The sequence below is a fragment of the Antechinus flavipes genome, chromosome 3 (assembly GCF_016432865.1).
Source record: "Antechinus flavipes isolate AdamAnt ecotype Samford, QLD, Australia chromosome 3, AdamAnt_v2, whole genome shotgun sequence".
In the NCBI taxonomy this organism is placed as follows: Eukaryota; Metazoa; Chordata; class Mammalia; order Dasyuromorphia; family Dasyuridae; genus Antechinus; species Antechinus flavipes.
In genome coordinates this window covers 382,460,783-382,476,872 of record NC_067400.1, presented here as the reverse complement: position 1 = coordinate 382,476,872, position 16,090 = coordinate 382,460,783, and the positions used below count along the sequence as shown (strand labels likewise).

At 33.6% G+C, this 16,090-nt stretch overlaps 1 protein-coding gene across 1 annotated transcript in view; it reads left to right on the top strand.

Moving 5' to 3' along the window:
• Positions 1–16,090, top strand: part of LOC127554416 (aldehyde oxidase 1-like) — an 83,899-nt gene that overhangs the window by 9,206 nt on the left and 58,603 nt on the right. The window contains exons 3-11 of the mRNA XM_051985907.1: positions 815–911; positions 2,464–2,572; positions 3,337–3,463; positions 8,829–8,890; positions 12,214–12,303; positions 13,581–13,661; positions 13,902–14,046; positions 14,246–14,338; positions 15,904–16,055. Coding sequence (XP_051841867.1) covers positions 815–911; positions 2,464–2,572; positions 3,337–3,463; positions 8,829–8,890; positions 12,214–12,303; positions 13,581–13,661; positions 13,902–14,046; positions 14,246–14,338; positions 15,904–16,055 — 956 coding nt within the window. The remainder of the gene's footprint in view (positions 1–814; positions 912–2,463; positions 2,573–3,336; positions 3,464–8,828; positions 8,891–12,213; positions 12,304–13,580; positions 13,662–13,901; positions 14,047–14,245; positions 14,339–15,903; positions 16,056–16,090) is intronic.

Below are 16,090 nucleotides of genomic sequence, written 5' to 3'. Positions count from 1 at the left end.
TGTAAGGACAGTTTTCAACATTTATTTTTGTAAAACCTTGTATTCCAAATCCTCCCTCCCTTCCTTCCCTTCCATTCCCTTCCCCAAGATACTAAGCAATCTGACATGGGTTTAATATGTGCAATCCTTTTAAACATTAGGTCTTGTGAGTGCAAGGACATTAAAGGACTTTTATAGGAAGAGGTCTAAAACAAAAAGAAGTTGGTTAATATTAAAGGAGGATTCTAGAGGGTACAATGAGATTCTGAAGGAGTAAGGTTGATAGGAATGGGACCAAGAGAGTCTGGAAGGGAGTTGTTTCCACCCAGCATCCCTTGACTATGTGAACAGGAGAGAGGACATTAGGTTGTTGCTCCTCCCTAGACAATAATGATATCTTTCTTTTTAGACTCCTGGTTGAAATGTTGACTTTATTTCCTACCTCTGGGGATTGAGATAAATGGCAAAAAATAAATTCATTTATATTTATTTGTCTTTGGGACAAAGTTACATTCATAAAGCTTAATATTCAAGCAAATCCAAACTCAAATGATCAAATATCACAGGCTCCTCCCTCTTTCAGTCTAATATTTTAAATTGCTGGCTGTTTGGGACTGAACTGCAAAGGAAGGGAAGGAGACTAGATTAATCAGAAAGATAATCAGAAGTTTATTATCTAGTCTGTTGTACGTAACAGCGTTTTTTTCCTCCAAAATTAAGCCTCTTGAATTTTAGCTATAGAAATGGATATAAAAACTTGTTTTAGTCAGAATATAGTGAATAATTCAAAGAGAAAACATCAGAAAAGGATTTTCTTTGACTACTGCCCTTCAAGTTCGTTTGACAGGGACAAAATATGGCTGTGGAGGAGGTGGCTGTGGAGCTTGCACAGTGATGATATCAAGATATGACCCAGGGACTAAGAAGATAAGGTATCTTTCCTTAGAGTCTTGAAAATGATGTATTAACTTTTATAATTTGGAACTTTTACCTTTTTATTTTGGATATTATTTTCCAAATAATAGCAGAAATGATAAAAATGACATTGTATAATATTTAAAGTTTTTAAGCAGGTAGGTGGCCCAGTGGATAGAGTGCCCTACCTGGAGTCAGGAAGACATCATCTTGAGTTCCTCACTCAGACACTTACTAACTATGTGACTGAGCAAGTCATTTAAATCCCTGTTTTACTTGGCTGCAGAAGGAATGGCAAACCACTTCACTATCAATGCTAAGAAAATCCCAAATGGGGTCATGAAATACCAGATATTACTGAAAATTATTGAAAAATAATAAATTAAGACATAAGATCATCTACTGTAGGCTCTCTGAAAACTTCCTCCGTCCAACTTCAGTAGCAAACAGGATAACCCTAAAAACCTCATCCTGCTTCCAGATTTTTTATTGCTAGGTCACGTTTTTGACTAATATTGCTTCAAAACTATGAATATTTGTAATAGTGATATCTATTAAAACCAATATTCTTAAGTTTTTATGATTCAATGTCTTATTTAGGCAATTGTAAACAATAGTTTATCTGAAATAATAGTTGATTCCTGTCAAATTAGTTGGATGTTTTTCTGGGATGTTTTCAGGTCTATGATTGTAATCTGGTGATATCTTCCATGGCTGTTCCTGAAAGATAGCACATTTCTGATGTCTATGTCTGACTATTAGGTCATATTTTGCTAGGTATTAAGTAACTATTCATTTTTTGTAGCCTACAATAATTTTATATTCTCATTCATTGTCTTGCATAATCTACTCTGATTACTAAATATTCTCTTTAAGGATAACTTTTCTATAATTTTTGGTGGCAATGACCTAGTCTCAAATTGCTATCACCAACCCCTCTAGTTGCACAAACACATCTATATAACTTACTCCTTTTAAAGACTGGCTCAACCTTTTGTTGACTGAGTTTATGCAAATATTATTCCGTGGAGGGCCTTTTGATTCCACTCTTGGATTGTGTTATACCACTTGTGATTATATTTGAGAAATTTAATGATTAATGTCTATTCTAAAACTTTTTTTTACAAGTTTTTGACCTATTTATCATATCTATCAATAATTTTCATCTCTTTTAGCTGGAAACATTCATGTTTCTATATCTACATCATTGTTGTTCTTGTCAGTGTTGAGCTTGTTAAATTAGATATATCAGTTCATCTACAGCAAGGAGAATAATATCCAAATTATGTTATTGACCTATTTTTCCCTACCTAGTCCTCTGACTAGAAATTGGAGTTAAAATTGTGCTAAAGTAATGAATGTGCAAGGTTGACTAAATTAGAAATTTGCATCATAGTAAGTTATTTATAATATGATGATATCTGAGTATCTGTTTAAAGGGTAAATGAAATAAATAAAGGTAGAGGAAATAGTACTTGAAGTTAGCAACTTCGTTCAGACAAAGCAATTAAAATTATATCTAGTTCATAGAAGGATAATTGATTTACTTTTCCTTTTTGTGTTCTGAAGACACTATTCAGCCAATGCCTGTCTGCTTTCCATATGCTCTCTGTATGGGACTGCTGTCACCACAGTAGAAGGTATAGGAAACACCAAAACCAGGATTCATCCAGTGCAGGTGAGAGGATATTTTGATAGAAGATATTTCTTGCTTCTTCTTCCACCACTAATGCTTTGATATTTCACAAAGTCAGTTTTGTTACTCCAGATACTATTTTCATTGAAACCCTACAATGCTTTCTTTATCCTTGTGATTCTTGTCTATTTCATTTCTACAAATTTTCCATGGATGATCTACCCAATTCATCAGAGACCTTCCTTTTTTTTCCTTCCAAATACTGAGTGATTCGATGTACCACCTGATTAGTCCATCTTTTCTCTTTTATTTTCAACATATCACTGGTCTACTCATTTTACCATTCACATATATTGTGACCTGGATTAAAATATTGTCTGTGACTTATTATCTGTGTGACCTGAGGCAAGAAGCAGGATTTGAACTTGGATCTTTCTGCCTTCAAGTCCAGCACACAAACTACTCCATTGTCTATTTACATATAAGCCAAATAATTCTGTACAGGAAAAAGACCCACCACAAGATTGAGTTGCTGATCCTGCCCAAAAAAGAAGAATAAATCAAAGTTTACTTCTCACAGATACTGATTCAATACCAGAATATTTCTGTGTGAAGGATGTTGCAACTATCTTGATTAAATTCCTTGCATTGTATTGTGACTATTGTAGTACTACTAGATTGTTTATATTGGTGAGTATTTGTGAACTAGGAATTACACTCCCAGGTCTGTAAGTCAGTGGTAGAAAAGGGGGAATCAATGAATATTATAGGTTTTAAATATGAGTCATTGTTGTCTGTTATTCTAGGAAAGAATTGCCAAATGCCATGGGACTCAGTGTGGATTCTGTAGCCCTGGAATGGTGATGTCTTTGTACTCTCTTTTGAGAAACATTCCGAAACCCTCCATGGATCAGTTAATGGAAGCTCTTGGAGGTAAGTATGAATTCAGATTTTTTCAAGACTGGTTTTATAAATAGCTCAGTATATATCTAAGCTGTTGTTTACATCTTCAACATCTCAGTTGCAGAAGGTAGAAAGCTAGAAAAATTCTGTGAGAAACTCAGTAAGACCATCCTAAGTCATCATCTGCTTTTTAATTTAATAATTCAATGCAAAGGTGGGCCAAAGAGAGGACAGTGAGAAATATTTTGGAAATTGTGGCTCAGAGTAAGGAAGCAAAAAGTTCAAAGGCTTATGTACAGAGGGCTATTGTCTATATGTTATTAATACTTTCTTCAAAATAGAGGCACTTAAAAAAAGTGAGAGGTATAAAATAACTTTATAGAAAATAAATTTGAATACATCTGACAAGAAAAAAATGACTGATTCCCAAAGTAGTAGTCATTTTGAATCAGTTCTCAGTGTTCAATTAGGACATTAGCATGTTCAAGAAAAGAAAAATACATAAATAGCACAGTAAAAACATAATAAAAATGCAAAGCCATGTTATGTAATTGAAGCAAGTTCAAATTGACCTATTTCAAATATGCTGCTCATATAAATAAAATTGTGGCCAGTAGGAGGCTGACAAAGATAAAAGATAAAGATTTGTTTTGCTTAAAGACTAATCCTTCTCTTAATCTACCATTATTCCTTCTTTTCTATTCTTTACATTTTCTCCTGTTCCCCTTTTGAGTAAAATGTATTTTTCATATTCATTTGTGTGTGAAACTTCCTCTTTTGATCAGTTCCAATGAAAATAATGTTCAAATGTTAACAATTTATTCTTGACCAGTATTGTTTATTCATATTTGCTTAATTCATGTGTTTGAATCTAAAATTTTAACTTAGTTCTGGTCTTTTCATAAGGAATGCTTGAAAATCCTCTATTTTATAAAAAAAATCATTTTTTTCTCCTATAAATTTTTTTTTAGTTTTTCTGAGTAATTAGTGGATATACTTTAGAAATATGGAATTCAAGTTGCTTATTTCTTTATAACTAGTGACTGGCAAATCATGTATGTGGCTTCTTCAATTATTTCTTTCTAGCTGCTTTCAGTACTTTTTCTTTTATCCAGAAGCTCTGTATTTTGGTTACAGCATTCCTGGGAGGTTTTATTTTAGGGTTATAAAAAGTGGTTGGCAGATTCCTTCAGTTTTTACTTTGTTCTCTACTTTGTATCTTTTTCCAAGACATCTAGGGAGTTTTCTTTTAAGATTCCTTGAAATATGATGTCTAAGCTTTTGTTTTGTTCATAGCATTCACATAGTCAGATGACTTAATTTTTTTTTCTTCTTTGTTTGTCCAGGATATTGTTTTTGCAATGAAATCATATTTTTTAAAATTATTTTCAGTCTTTTGATTTTGTTTTAATATTTCTCATTGTCCCATTGAGAAATTGGTTTTTATTTGGTGCATTTTAAACTTGAGAAAGTTTGCTTCATGGACAAGATTTTGTACCTCTTATGCTAAGTTAATTGTATCCAAGGTTTTCTCCAACCATTCTAATTTCCCCACATTTTCCCCTGGCTATTTTATTTCATGGACAAAAACATTTCTAACTCTTTCTAACTCTTGCTTCATTTCTTTCAGGAATTCTAGTTGAATTTGTGCCTAAGCTGTTTTATTTTTAGATGTTTTGGAGTTATTCTCTTTTGGGGGGGTTTGTGTTTTGAGCATCTGCCAACAAAATAGCTTTTTTATTACAGGATTATTTTTGTTGTTGTTGCTGTGGCTGTTATTATTCTTCCAATTTTCTAACTACAGATATGATATTAAAGCCAGGTTCTAGGTATTGCTGTAGGGAAGGTCTGGACTGATCCTATTGCTGCATTCTTTGGATTGGTCTTATTGCTAGGTTCTTTGACTATTAGAATTTCAGGGACAGCTCACACTTGGGACTTGCAAGCTTTCAGCGCTGCTAAGATGGCATTATACAGGATAAAGTCTGATTGCTCTCTCCCCAACCTCGTCTCAAATGATGAAGAACTTTGCAAGTTCTAGACCTGGTTTTATATTAGAACTAAAGCAAACTGTTGCTGGACTCAGCTGCTGTCAGCCACCTGGGAAGCTCTGCTTTTTCAGTCTAACAGAACTAAATGTTCCCCTTTGTTTTGAGATATTTGCCCTGGCTTCAGATTGAACTAGCAGCTGGAAAGTAAGACCTCACCCTGTTCCTGTATTGTAAACCACATAGTCATTTGCTTTTGGATTTCCTCATTTCTTGGTATACTGCTAGAGCTTGAGATCACTCTGAGTGAGTGAGAGGGCCTAGGACTCCTTGTCAGTCCTCCCTCCATCTGTAACCTGGACTAATAGAAAACAAAATTACAAGTCCCAGTGTGGGTTTGGGACTCCTTTCCCCAGGTCATAAATTCTCTCTGAATGCTGGAATGTTCTAAGGTAGTTATGTTCTTTTCTGAGCTGCATCCCATTTTTGTCTTCCTATGCTGACCTGGGCTGGACAAATAACTCACTGTGACTTTTTTTTTTTTGATTCCCCCATCAGCATTTGGTTGAGTGCATTTTTTTAGACCTTTTTGGAGTTTTTCTGTGAAGCTCCTCACTGAGTCACTTTCTGCTACTCCACTGTCAACTGTAGTTTTCTTAGTAAAAATAATTTAGATAAAGCTATAAAGAAGAGTTATAATAAAATATTACATATGATATTAAAGCTTAAGATGTTTCAGTTTTGTTTAACTAGTTTTAAAATCACTGATTCAATTAAAAATACCCCAAAATAAAAATAGGGATTAAATAAAAAAACAGACTATTATTTTCATAAAGAATTTTATTCAGTGTAATTGAATACAATACAATAAGCAAACTAAAAGTTTCTAGAAACTTCCCAGGCTGCAAAGTATTGATCTGTTAGCTAAATTGAAAGTCCTAGCAGCCTTTGGCAGTACATGACTAGAATGTTAATTCATTTGTCACATCTTATGAAGGAGGATAGTGGAATTTCATGAGCAATGCTGCTTCATAAAAACAGCAAGAAATAGTAGAGGGGAAAAAAGCTATAGAAAGCTTGATGAGAATTCTAATTAAGTGAAATTATCCTGAAAACAATGGAGCTAGAAAGTAGAAGGACAATGATAGACAAAAAGTGAAAAATAGTTTTCAAAAATAGTTCTCGAACTCTTTCTTCTATCAACAATAGTGGAACAGTCAAGGTTAGATGCTAACATTCCAGTTCCCAGTGTGCTTCAAGAGGAAGTGGAAATGGCACAAAAAGCAACAAAGATGTGAAGAACAGGTAGACTAGAGTAGCTGTACTCAGAGAAGAAGATCCATCCTGAAAATGTTACTATTTTGAGGATACTGAGGAATGGGTGCTAATCATGGGCAATTATGATATTAAAGAAAAGGCAGCTGAGAAAACGTCAGTACTGCCTAAATTCCTATAACTAAAAAAAAATCTTGAGAATGATCTATTCATGTATTGATGCATATATGAGAAGGAAAGAGACATTCATAAATGATATACTATATCTTACAACTTTAAAGTCAAGAAATGATTGAAAGATTAAAAAGACACATTGTGATATCCCAATGTCCTTTTTGTTATACCAATTAAAAGTCATTTGATTCTGTAGAGCAAAGTAGTGCCTTAAAACTTTCCTCCAACAATGTGCCTCCAATGCATATTAGAAATCACATAAGTCCTTGAAAAATACAGCAGAAGTAACATCCTTAATATAAAATTCTGTTAGATAGAGTTATGCTCACCAAAGGTACATTCCACTGTCATGAAGTTGTGCACAATCCTAATGGAAAAAATGATTCCTTATAGATGATGATGTCTTTCAGATTAACTTATTAGTGAATGGAGATATACAGATTACATTAAGTCCAGAGACATTGCAGTGTTTCCTAGATTAATTTCTCAGTCACTCAAAATGATCCATATTAGAAAAACACAAAGGCCTCTTGTACAGACTATGATATATATTTAGGTGAATAACACATAAATTGCTCCATCCTAGACAAATCTTGGACAGATAATCTAGATTAGGGATTTTTAACCTTTTTGTGGGAAATGAACCTCTTTGAAAGTTTGGTAGAGCCTACAGGCTTCTTTTCAAAAGAATGTCTCTGAATAAAATCAATAAAATATATATCATTTTAAAGGAAAGAAATTATGTTGAAGTGCAATTATTGAAATACTTTTAAAAGGTGAATTCATAGGCCTCAGGTTAAAAATCTCTTCTCTAGGTGGACAATTAATAGATCCAGAATGAACAGGAAAGAGCAGAATTGCAATCAGGAAATTGTACAGTTTTTTTAATAACCCCAAAACTTTTCTCTTTGAATCTCTAGTTGGGAACTTGCACTAATGGAGAAAAAACTCATAGGGATGAGGTCATAATTCATTGACATTAGAGAGCACATATATGTATTAGAGCTGTCAGAATATGTGGCCTTCATTTTTCTTTCAGTATTCTCTATCAGACATTCCAGATACTTGACAGAGAGGAGAGAATATGGTTTGAAATTGCCATTAGTGTTCTAATTTAGAATTACACGGCATACCCTTTGATCCAGCAGTATTTCTATTGGGCTTCTATCCCAAAGAAATACTAAAGAAGGGAAAGGGACCTGTATGTGCCAAAATGTTTGTGGCAGCCCTGTTTGTAGTGGCTAGAAGCTGGAAAATGAATGGATGCCCATTGATTGGAGAATGGCTGGGTAAATTGTGGTATATGAATGTTATGGAATATTATTGTTCTGTAAGAAATGACCAGCAGGATGAATACAGAGAGGCTTGGGGAGACTTACATGAACTAATGCTAAGTGAAATGAGCAGAACCAGGAGATCGTTATACACTTCGACAACAATATTGTATGAAGATTTTTCTGATGGAAGTGGAGTTCTTTGACAAAGAGACCTAACTCAGTTTCAATTGATAAATGATGGACAGAAGTAGCTACACCCAAAGAAAGAACACTGGGAAACGAATGTGAACTATTTGCATTTTTGTTTTTCTTCCCAGGTTATTTTTACCTTCTGAATCCAATTCTCCCTGTGCACCAGGAGAACTGTTCGGTTCTGCAAACATATATTGTATCTAGGATATACTGTGACATATCTAACATATATAGGACTGCTTGCCATCTAGGGGAGGGGGTAGAGGGAGGGAGGGGAAAAATCGGAACAGAAGCGAGTGCAAGGGATAATGTAAAAAATTACCCTGGCATGGGTTCTGTCAATATAAAGTCATTATAAAATAAAATAAAATATTAAAAAAAATTAGAATTACACGTTTCTCATTGTAGTAATAAACTAGATGATATACGGGAAGAATGTAATACATGTTCATATGCACAGTTAACACAAATTTTTTTTTTCTCATTCAGGTAACTTGTGCCGTTGCACTGGATATCGGCCCATAGTAGATGCTTGCAAGACTTTTTGTAATGTAAGAAGGGATAAAAATCCTTTTATTTTATTTTTGCCAGTGAATTAAAATGCAGGAGTCAGGGTGGAGATGGCAGGGTAAAGGATTTAGAGCTATGGTTAGATCCATTATTATTATCCAATGGAAAAATAGAGACCTCATTGTATTGCTTTATGTCACAACTTCTCTGAGTTTAATTTTGTTGTGAATAAAATTGTAATAATAATATTTGCACTATCCACCTTACAAATGGGGGCTATGATAGCCAAATTATATATGTATTTATATCCATCTATCTATCTATTTATCTATCTAAATGCATATAGATCTCTCTATTGATTTGTAAACCTTAAAATGCTATGGCAATATAAGTTGTTAAAATTATTATTAATATGATATTGCTTGTCTCACTTGGGACATTGTTAACTGACTTTAATGGAAGCACTTAATTCTTTTAAGATGGTTACAGCTTTATTTTTGGCTCTTTACCTAGATCCCTTAATATTATTATTTTTTGATTGCTGTATAATGAAAATTTATTTAAATTCTTTACATCACCTATTTATTTTTTCAGGTTGTATGTTGTGCCCCTGTTTTTGATTCAAATCCCTTGTACAGAAATGTTTTATCAATTAATCTGTTAATAAATAGCTATTAAATGTCTTTAATATATGCAGAATTGGGGACACAAATAACAAAAGTGAGAAAATTTTTTCCTGCAGGAATTTTCATCTTACTGTTTTTTTCTCTCATTGGTATCTCATTCTCCAGGTGCTTAAGTTCAAAACTCAACCCCTCACTTTCCTGCATCCCCAAAGAGTTTCTAATCAGATGCCAAATTTTATCTTTTAATCTTCACCTCTCTTGTACCTATCTCCATCTTTCCACTCACAAGACTACTATCTATGTTTTCAGCCTCTCTTGCCTGGACTATTGCAATAGCATTCTAGTAAGTATTACGTTCTCAAGTCTTTCCTCTTTCCAATGCATCCTCTGAACTGCTGCCAAATAGATATTCCTAAAATACAAGTCCAGGGGTGTTCTGGAGCAATTTATACTGACCCAAGAAAATTTGACTGTTCCAACATGAGCATTTTATATCTCAGAAATCAACAAAACAATAAAAAAAGTGTTTTGTTGAATATTTATTCTTAAAAAAATGAGGAGGAAAATGCAAAAAAAAAAAAAATGCAGATAAACCTTAAATGAATGTGTATGCATTTCTTTTCTCAGAGAACTGGTTGTTAAATATTCACTAGCTCACCAGAGTACAAGTTTGATCTTATCACACTTTTGTTCCATTAACCTCAATGCTTCCTGCTTTTTTCCCCACTAATTAATGTTTAATGCAATCTTCCCTATTTCACATTTAAAATCTTTTACAATTTGGTTCCAATCCACCTTTCCAGCCTTATAATACATTACTAATCCTCACATATCTACAACTTGGCCAAACTTTCCTTCTGATTGTTTCTCTATAAAATACTCCCTCTCCTATTTTCAGGTGCATAGAATATATGTGCATAGGCACAGACTGCTTACTTTTAATATATGCTTTTTAATCTCCCAATTATTTCTTGTTTTTTTTAATCTCAGCACAGTTGTCACCTTTTATATGAAGCCTTTCCTCACTGTCCCAACATGTCAGTTGTCCTTCTCTATTACCTTTTATTCACTTTATATATTTTTATATACACTCATGAGTATAAGTATTATATACATACTGTTTACATTGTATATACACTTATTTATTTGCAAATTTTTCTTTCCTTTTCATCACTGTTTATACACAACTCCTTCAAGTTTCAAGACAGTGTCAGTTTTTTCAGGTCAAGAATATTTCATTTTTAAAATTTGCACCACAGGTGTCTATCACCAGGGCCTTGCCACATAGTAGGATATTGTTGTTTGTTCTTTGTTCTTAAAGAGCACCATGACATAAGGGAGCTGATGCCACGACATGCAAGTGAATTGGAGTTAAATGAGGGAAACTGTTCAAGGTCACCTGCCTCACTTTCCCCTCCAGAGCCATCTGGGTCCAGCCATCAGATAGAGATTAGGATGATTGGGGATGGCCCTGGATGCAATGAACAACCTTGGCCTTTTTTTTTTTTTTTTAATTATTATTAAGAGGCTACAATAAATTCCCATATTATTAAGTACAGGATTTATACCAAAAAGGAATCATACTACTTAAAGGGGGAATTTACAACTAGAGGAAATAATTAAGGTTTCTTAAAGGAAATGATATTTGAACCAAACCTTTCAGGGAGCTCTAGTGGCTCCAAGAAGAGAAGGTGAGGAAGGAGACAGTCTATGAAATGCTTCAGAGGTGGGAGATTGAATGGCAGTGTCAGGGAGAGTAAACAGAAGGCTGGATTTGTAGCAAGAAGTTAGCAAAGGCTCGCTTCCAAATTCTGATCAGAGATTACTGGTTTAAGCAAAATGAATTGTGCTCCTTGAGGACTTTAATCTTATTTTAGATCACTCTATTTAATATATAACATTTCTTATGCTCTCTCAGCCCTAAAAGTGTAACTGCTGAGTAATTTTAAAACTAAGACTTTGTTACTTTTACATAACACGATTCTTGAGCCAAACTGTGTATTGAATGGCCAAACAAAAACAAAAAACCTCCCTCAGACGATATTTTGGTCCTAATACAAAAACCATGTGTTCAGTCGGCTTCTAAATATTTATTTTTCTGAGATCAGGATCAGTAATAGACCTAATAGAAAGCTCCTGTTTTAGAGAGAAGATTGAGAAGTTAAGGTTCATGCAAAGAATATATGTCAGAGATGGAATATGAGCCCAGGCTTGCTGATTCCTAGTCCAGTTCTCAATCCACCATGTCTTTCCACTATTATTAAATGATTATTTCAAATTTCAGTAATTAAGAAACTAGCATTTGGATGTCAAACAGTATGCATAGTCTGTAGGCTTACATATTGGAAAATACATAAAAGGGATAAGATATATTTCTCTCCTCAATTAGAATCAGAAACACTGATACTTTTGGGGGGGTAGGTTTTGGGTGCAATCTGTGATCTAGAAGGAGTATCACTAATTCAACAATTAAGTCTTGACTAATAACTTAGCCTAGAGACTAAAAAATCACCTAGAGAACTGAAAAGTTAAATGACTTGCCCATGATCAAAAAGCTCATTTATGTCAAAAGCAGACCCACTATCCACTACACTGTACAGCCTCTCACTTCAGTACATTACACTTTATAAATATAATAGGGAAGTTTTTAGTTATTAGTCACTACTGTAATTCTTTTCCTTTAAGGATTCTGGTGATCAGCATTAGCCTCATTGTTGCTTTTTTTTTTCCTTCCCTAGGCTACTGATTGTTGTCAGAGTAAGGAAAATGGCTTCTGTTGCTTTGATCAAAAAGAAAGTGAATTGCTGGATTCTGAGCAAGAAAATATGGTAATTTAAGTTAAATTTTGGGCTTACCTTCTAGGTAGAGGAATGGGAACTTATTTGGTATAATTTGAGGGACCCCAAGAAGGTTTTTATATCTGTCCCTCCTTTTTACAGGAGCATTGCTTTTGGCTAAAGGACTGTTTCTTGTTGAAATGCAAATCCCCCTGGTCAGAGAAATAGGGTATCTATATTAACTGTTAATGAGTCTCATTCTTTCTTCTTCCTTCACTTTAAAACTATTAGCCCTTATTTAGAAAAGGTGCAAAGACAACTTTTGCCTTTTCCTCGGCTTTCCATTCAGTCAAAACTCTATAAAAGTATTCCCTTGATTCTGCATTTAATTCTTAATTCATAAGGTATTATGTAAGCCAATCAAGCTTGTTTTATGGAATTATCAACAACCTGGATCAAAAAGGTGCTTTACTTCCTTATTTCTTTCAGTGTCAAGGGGGGCTCAAGTCAGTTAATTTTCTTTCAAGAACTATAATCACTTCCTTCCCTTTAAATAGGCTTCTCTCAAGTATCCCATAGAAAATTTTTTGACCCTTTTGATTTCACTTGAGGCTAATAATTTTTAAAGAACATCAAAAAAAGGCCTTTTTACTTCTCTAGGTTTCTCAACAATGGAAGATGTGAGCCTGAGGCCTCTGGCTCAACCCTGGATACAAACTTCCCCTGAAAAAGCCAAATCACAAATCTTGCTATTCATTATAATTCTTTGAAACATATTGCACAGATTCATCATTATACATAGGACAAGTGAAAATACTATGGCCTCAAGAATTTATAGTCTAAAGGAGACAAAATAGCAAAGTAATTCTTGTAAGGTTCCATCACTAACTTTTCTTTTTCCTATTTAATTTTTCATTTTCTTTTTCACTTATTTCACTTATTGCAAAAGGGATGAAATGGGGAAAGGATAACAGACACATGGTTAGAGAAAGAGAAACGTAAAAAGAGAGCAGAGGATCAGAAGTAATTTAATTCAATTCAGCAAATAGTTGTGCAAATCATCATATGCAAATTAGGAGGAGTAGAGGAGAGATATCCAAAATAAAAGGGAAGAGGTACAGAGTAATTCTCCATCCCTAAACCCATGCTATTTGTTTTGTTACTGATCTTCTAGCTGACCCTAGATACTCCCATCTAGAGGTAAAGAGAAGGTGACCCAATAAAGGAAAACTCTTGGAATTAGTGTTGGGTTTATGAGGTTTATTTATAATTCTTTACTTATAGCCAACTAAAATACTAAAAGTAATCACTGGGATTTTTTTTTAAAGACATGTGAAAAACTATTTCAAGAAGAGGAGTTTCTGCCATTGGATCCAACCCAAGAATTTATTTTTCCTCCTGAACTAATGGTAAGTCAAGCATAGTTGTTACCATGCTGTTCATGAAAGCATGCTATGCTTTTAGCCTAATACTTTTTGTTAAAATTTTATTTTCATGTTCCTTCAGAGAGTCAAGCTGTTGTAATTATTACAAATTACTTTCATTACTCCTTCAAAGATGATTAATAGTCTAAGAATAGAGTGAAAATACAGAGGCAAGATATGTAAATTACAAGATGATATTGAAGTTATATATTCTTTTTCTACCAGTTGATGGCTGAGAAACAAACTAAAACTACAAGGATTTTCTATGGAGAGCGAATAACTTGGATTTCTCCTGTAACACTAAGAGACCTTCTGGAAGTGAAAGCCAAATATCCAGATGCACCAATTGTTATGGGAAACACCACTGTGGGTATGTAGAAGCCAGGGAACTTGCTCCTTGTGAACATGGTCAAAATTTTTGAACAGCCCTATATATACAATATGCTTTTAAAGGAAGCAATGAAACTACTTATGTTTTGGTCGTTCATCAATTGTCATTATGATTTCAAGATCAGAAAAATATCCACTTGGTTTTTTAAAAGTCTTATTCTTATTTTTGTACCTCTTAGGACCTGATATGAAATTCAAAGGAATTTTTCACTCAGTTATCATTTCTCCTGATGGAATTGCAGAACTTAATGCTGTAAATTACAAAGACAATGGTGAGTTCTTAAAATCTTTGCTTATTGGCTTATGATATATTAACTACACGATTTACTCTGCCTAATGGGAAAGTAAAAGTAACAACTCTTCCTAATTATTATTATGTACAAAAAGAAGATGATGGTTGAGTCTCACTCTTCTTTAAAACACAAAAAACAAGTATTGATTCCTTTTGTTTTTACATATCATTTCTCTTTTTTTCTATTCAATAGTAATTAACACACAAAGATAGTTTTCAATGTTCACTTTTGTAAGATTTTGAATTCCAAATTTTCTTTTCTCCTTTTCTCTCTTTCCTTCCCCTTCCCCAAGACAGCAAGCAATCTGATATAGGTTATACACATACAATCATTTTAAACACATTTCCACATTATTCCTGTTGTGAAAGAAAAATCAGAACTAAGGGAAAAAAATAAAAGAAAGAAAAAACAAACAAATTTTAAAAGCATTAAAAAAAATATGCTTTGATCTGCATTCAGTCTCCACAGTTCTGTCTCTGGATGCAGATGGCATTTTTCATCCCAAATCTATGGGAATTGTCTTGGATAAATGTATTGCTGAGAGAAACTTAAGTTTATCATAATTAATGATATGATGATCATCATATAACTTTGCTGTTACCATATACGATGTTCTCTTTGTTCTAAGCTCATTTCAATCAGCATCAGTTCATGTAAGTCTTTCCAGGTTTTTCTTAAATCAGCCTTATATGTCATTTTTCAGTATATCAATATGCCCCTATCAAACCAATCTTTTTAACAAAGAAATTTAAACAAATAGTCTGAGACAAAGAAAAACCTTTGAGAGCATTTGCCAACAAGGAGTACTAACTGTGCAATGTAAAAAGAAAATAACATTAAAAGGCAACTAAACTACAATTAATTTTAATGACCAACATTAGTTTTAGAAAAGAGCTGATGAAGCTCTCTTTCCTCCTCTTGGTAAAGAGATAGGGACTATTTAGTGCAGCATGTATTCCCATTTTTCTCTAAATTTTATGTATTTCTTATTTTCTCTAGGGCAATACATTCATCCATGTAACTTTTTTCAACTGTACTCCAGTCGTTAGATACTCACTCTATTATCTAATTTTTTGTTTCTATTTTTTTGTTATCATAAAAAAGCGCTGCTAACTGTTCAAAGAATTGTTTCTGACTCATTTTCTTTGGGCTCAGTAATGGAATTACAAGGTCAAAGGGTTTAAACAATGTAATCACTTTTCTCCTTGCCATCCTCCTCTTTTTAGACATTGAGACTAATTTTGAAACTATTTATCCTCTATTATTGAATAATCAGCTTATGATTAAGAAATCTTAACTATAACTAAGCAATATCAACTAGCTCAGGCAGCTTAGTAGGTAGTGTTAGATAAATCTGCCAGTCTGCAAAGTGTTAATTATCCTTTTAATTTTCATTGAGTCACCTCAACTATTGCATATCAATAAACACCACAATAGTTTTTCAGTTTTTCAGATCCAAAGCTTTAAAGTGTAATATGTTTTGTGATAAGGATAGGTAATTAACATTGCATACATCTTATTGATTTGAAATATCTTGGTTTCAGGGCTGACAATAGGTGCTGGTTGTAGCCTAGCTCAACTGAAAGATATCCTGACTGATATGATCTTGGAGCTTCCAGTAGAGAAGACTCAAACATACCGGGCTCTCTTAAAGCATCTGAGAACTCTGGCAGGGTCACAGATCAGGAATGTGGCAGTAGGTATTCTTTCACACTAAATCTCAGCTATTAG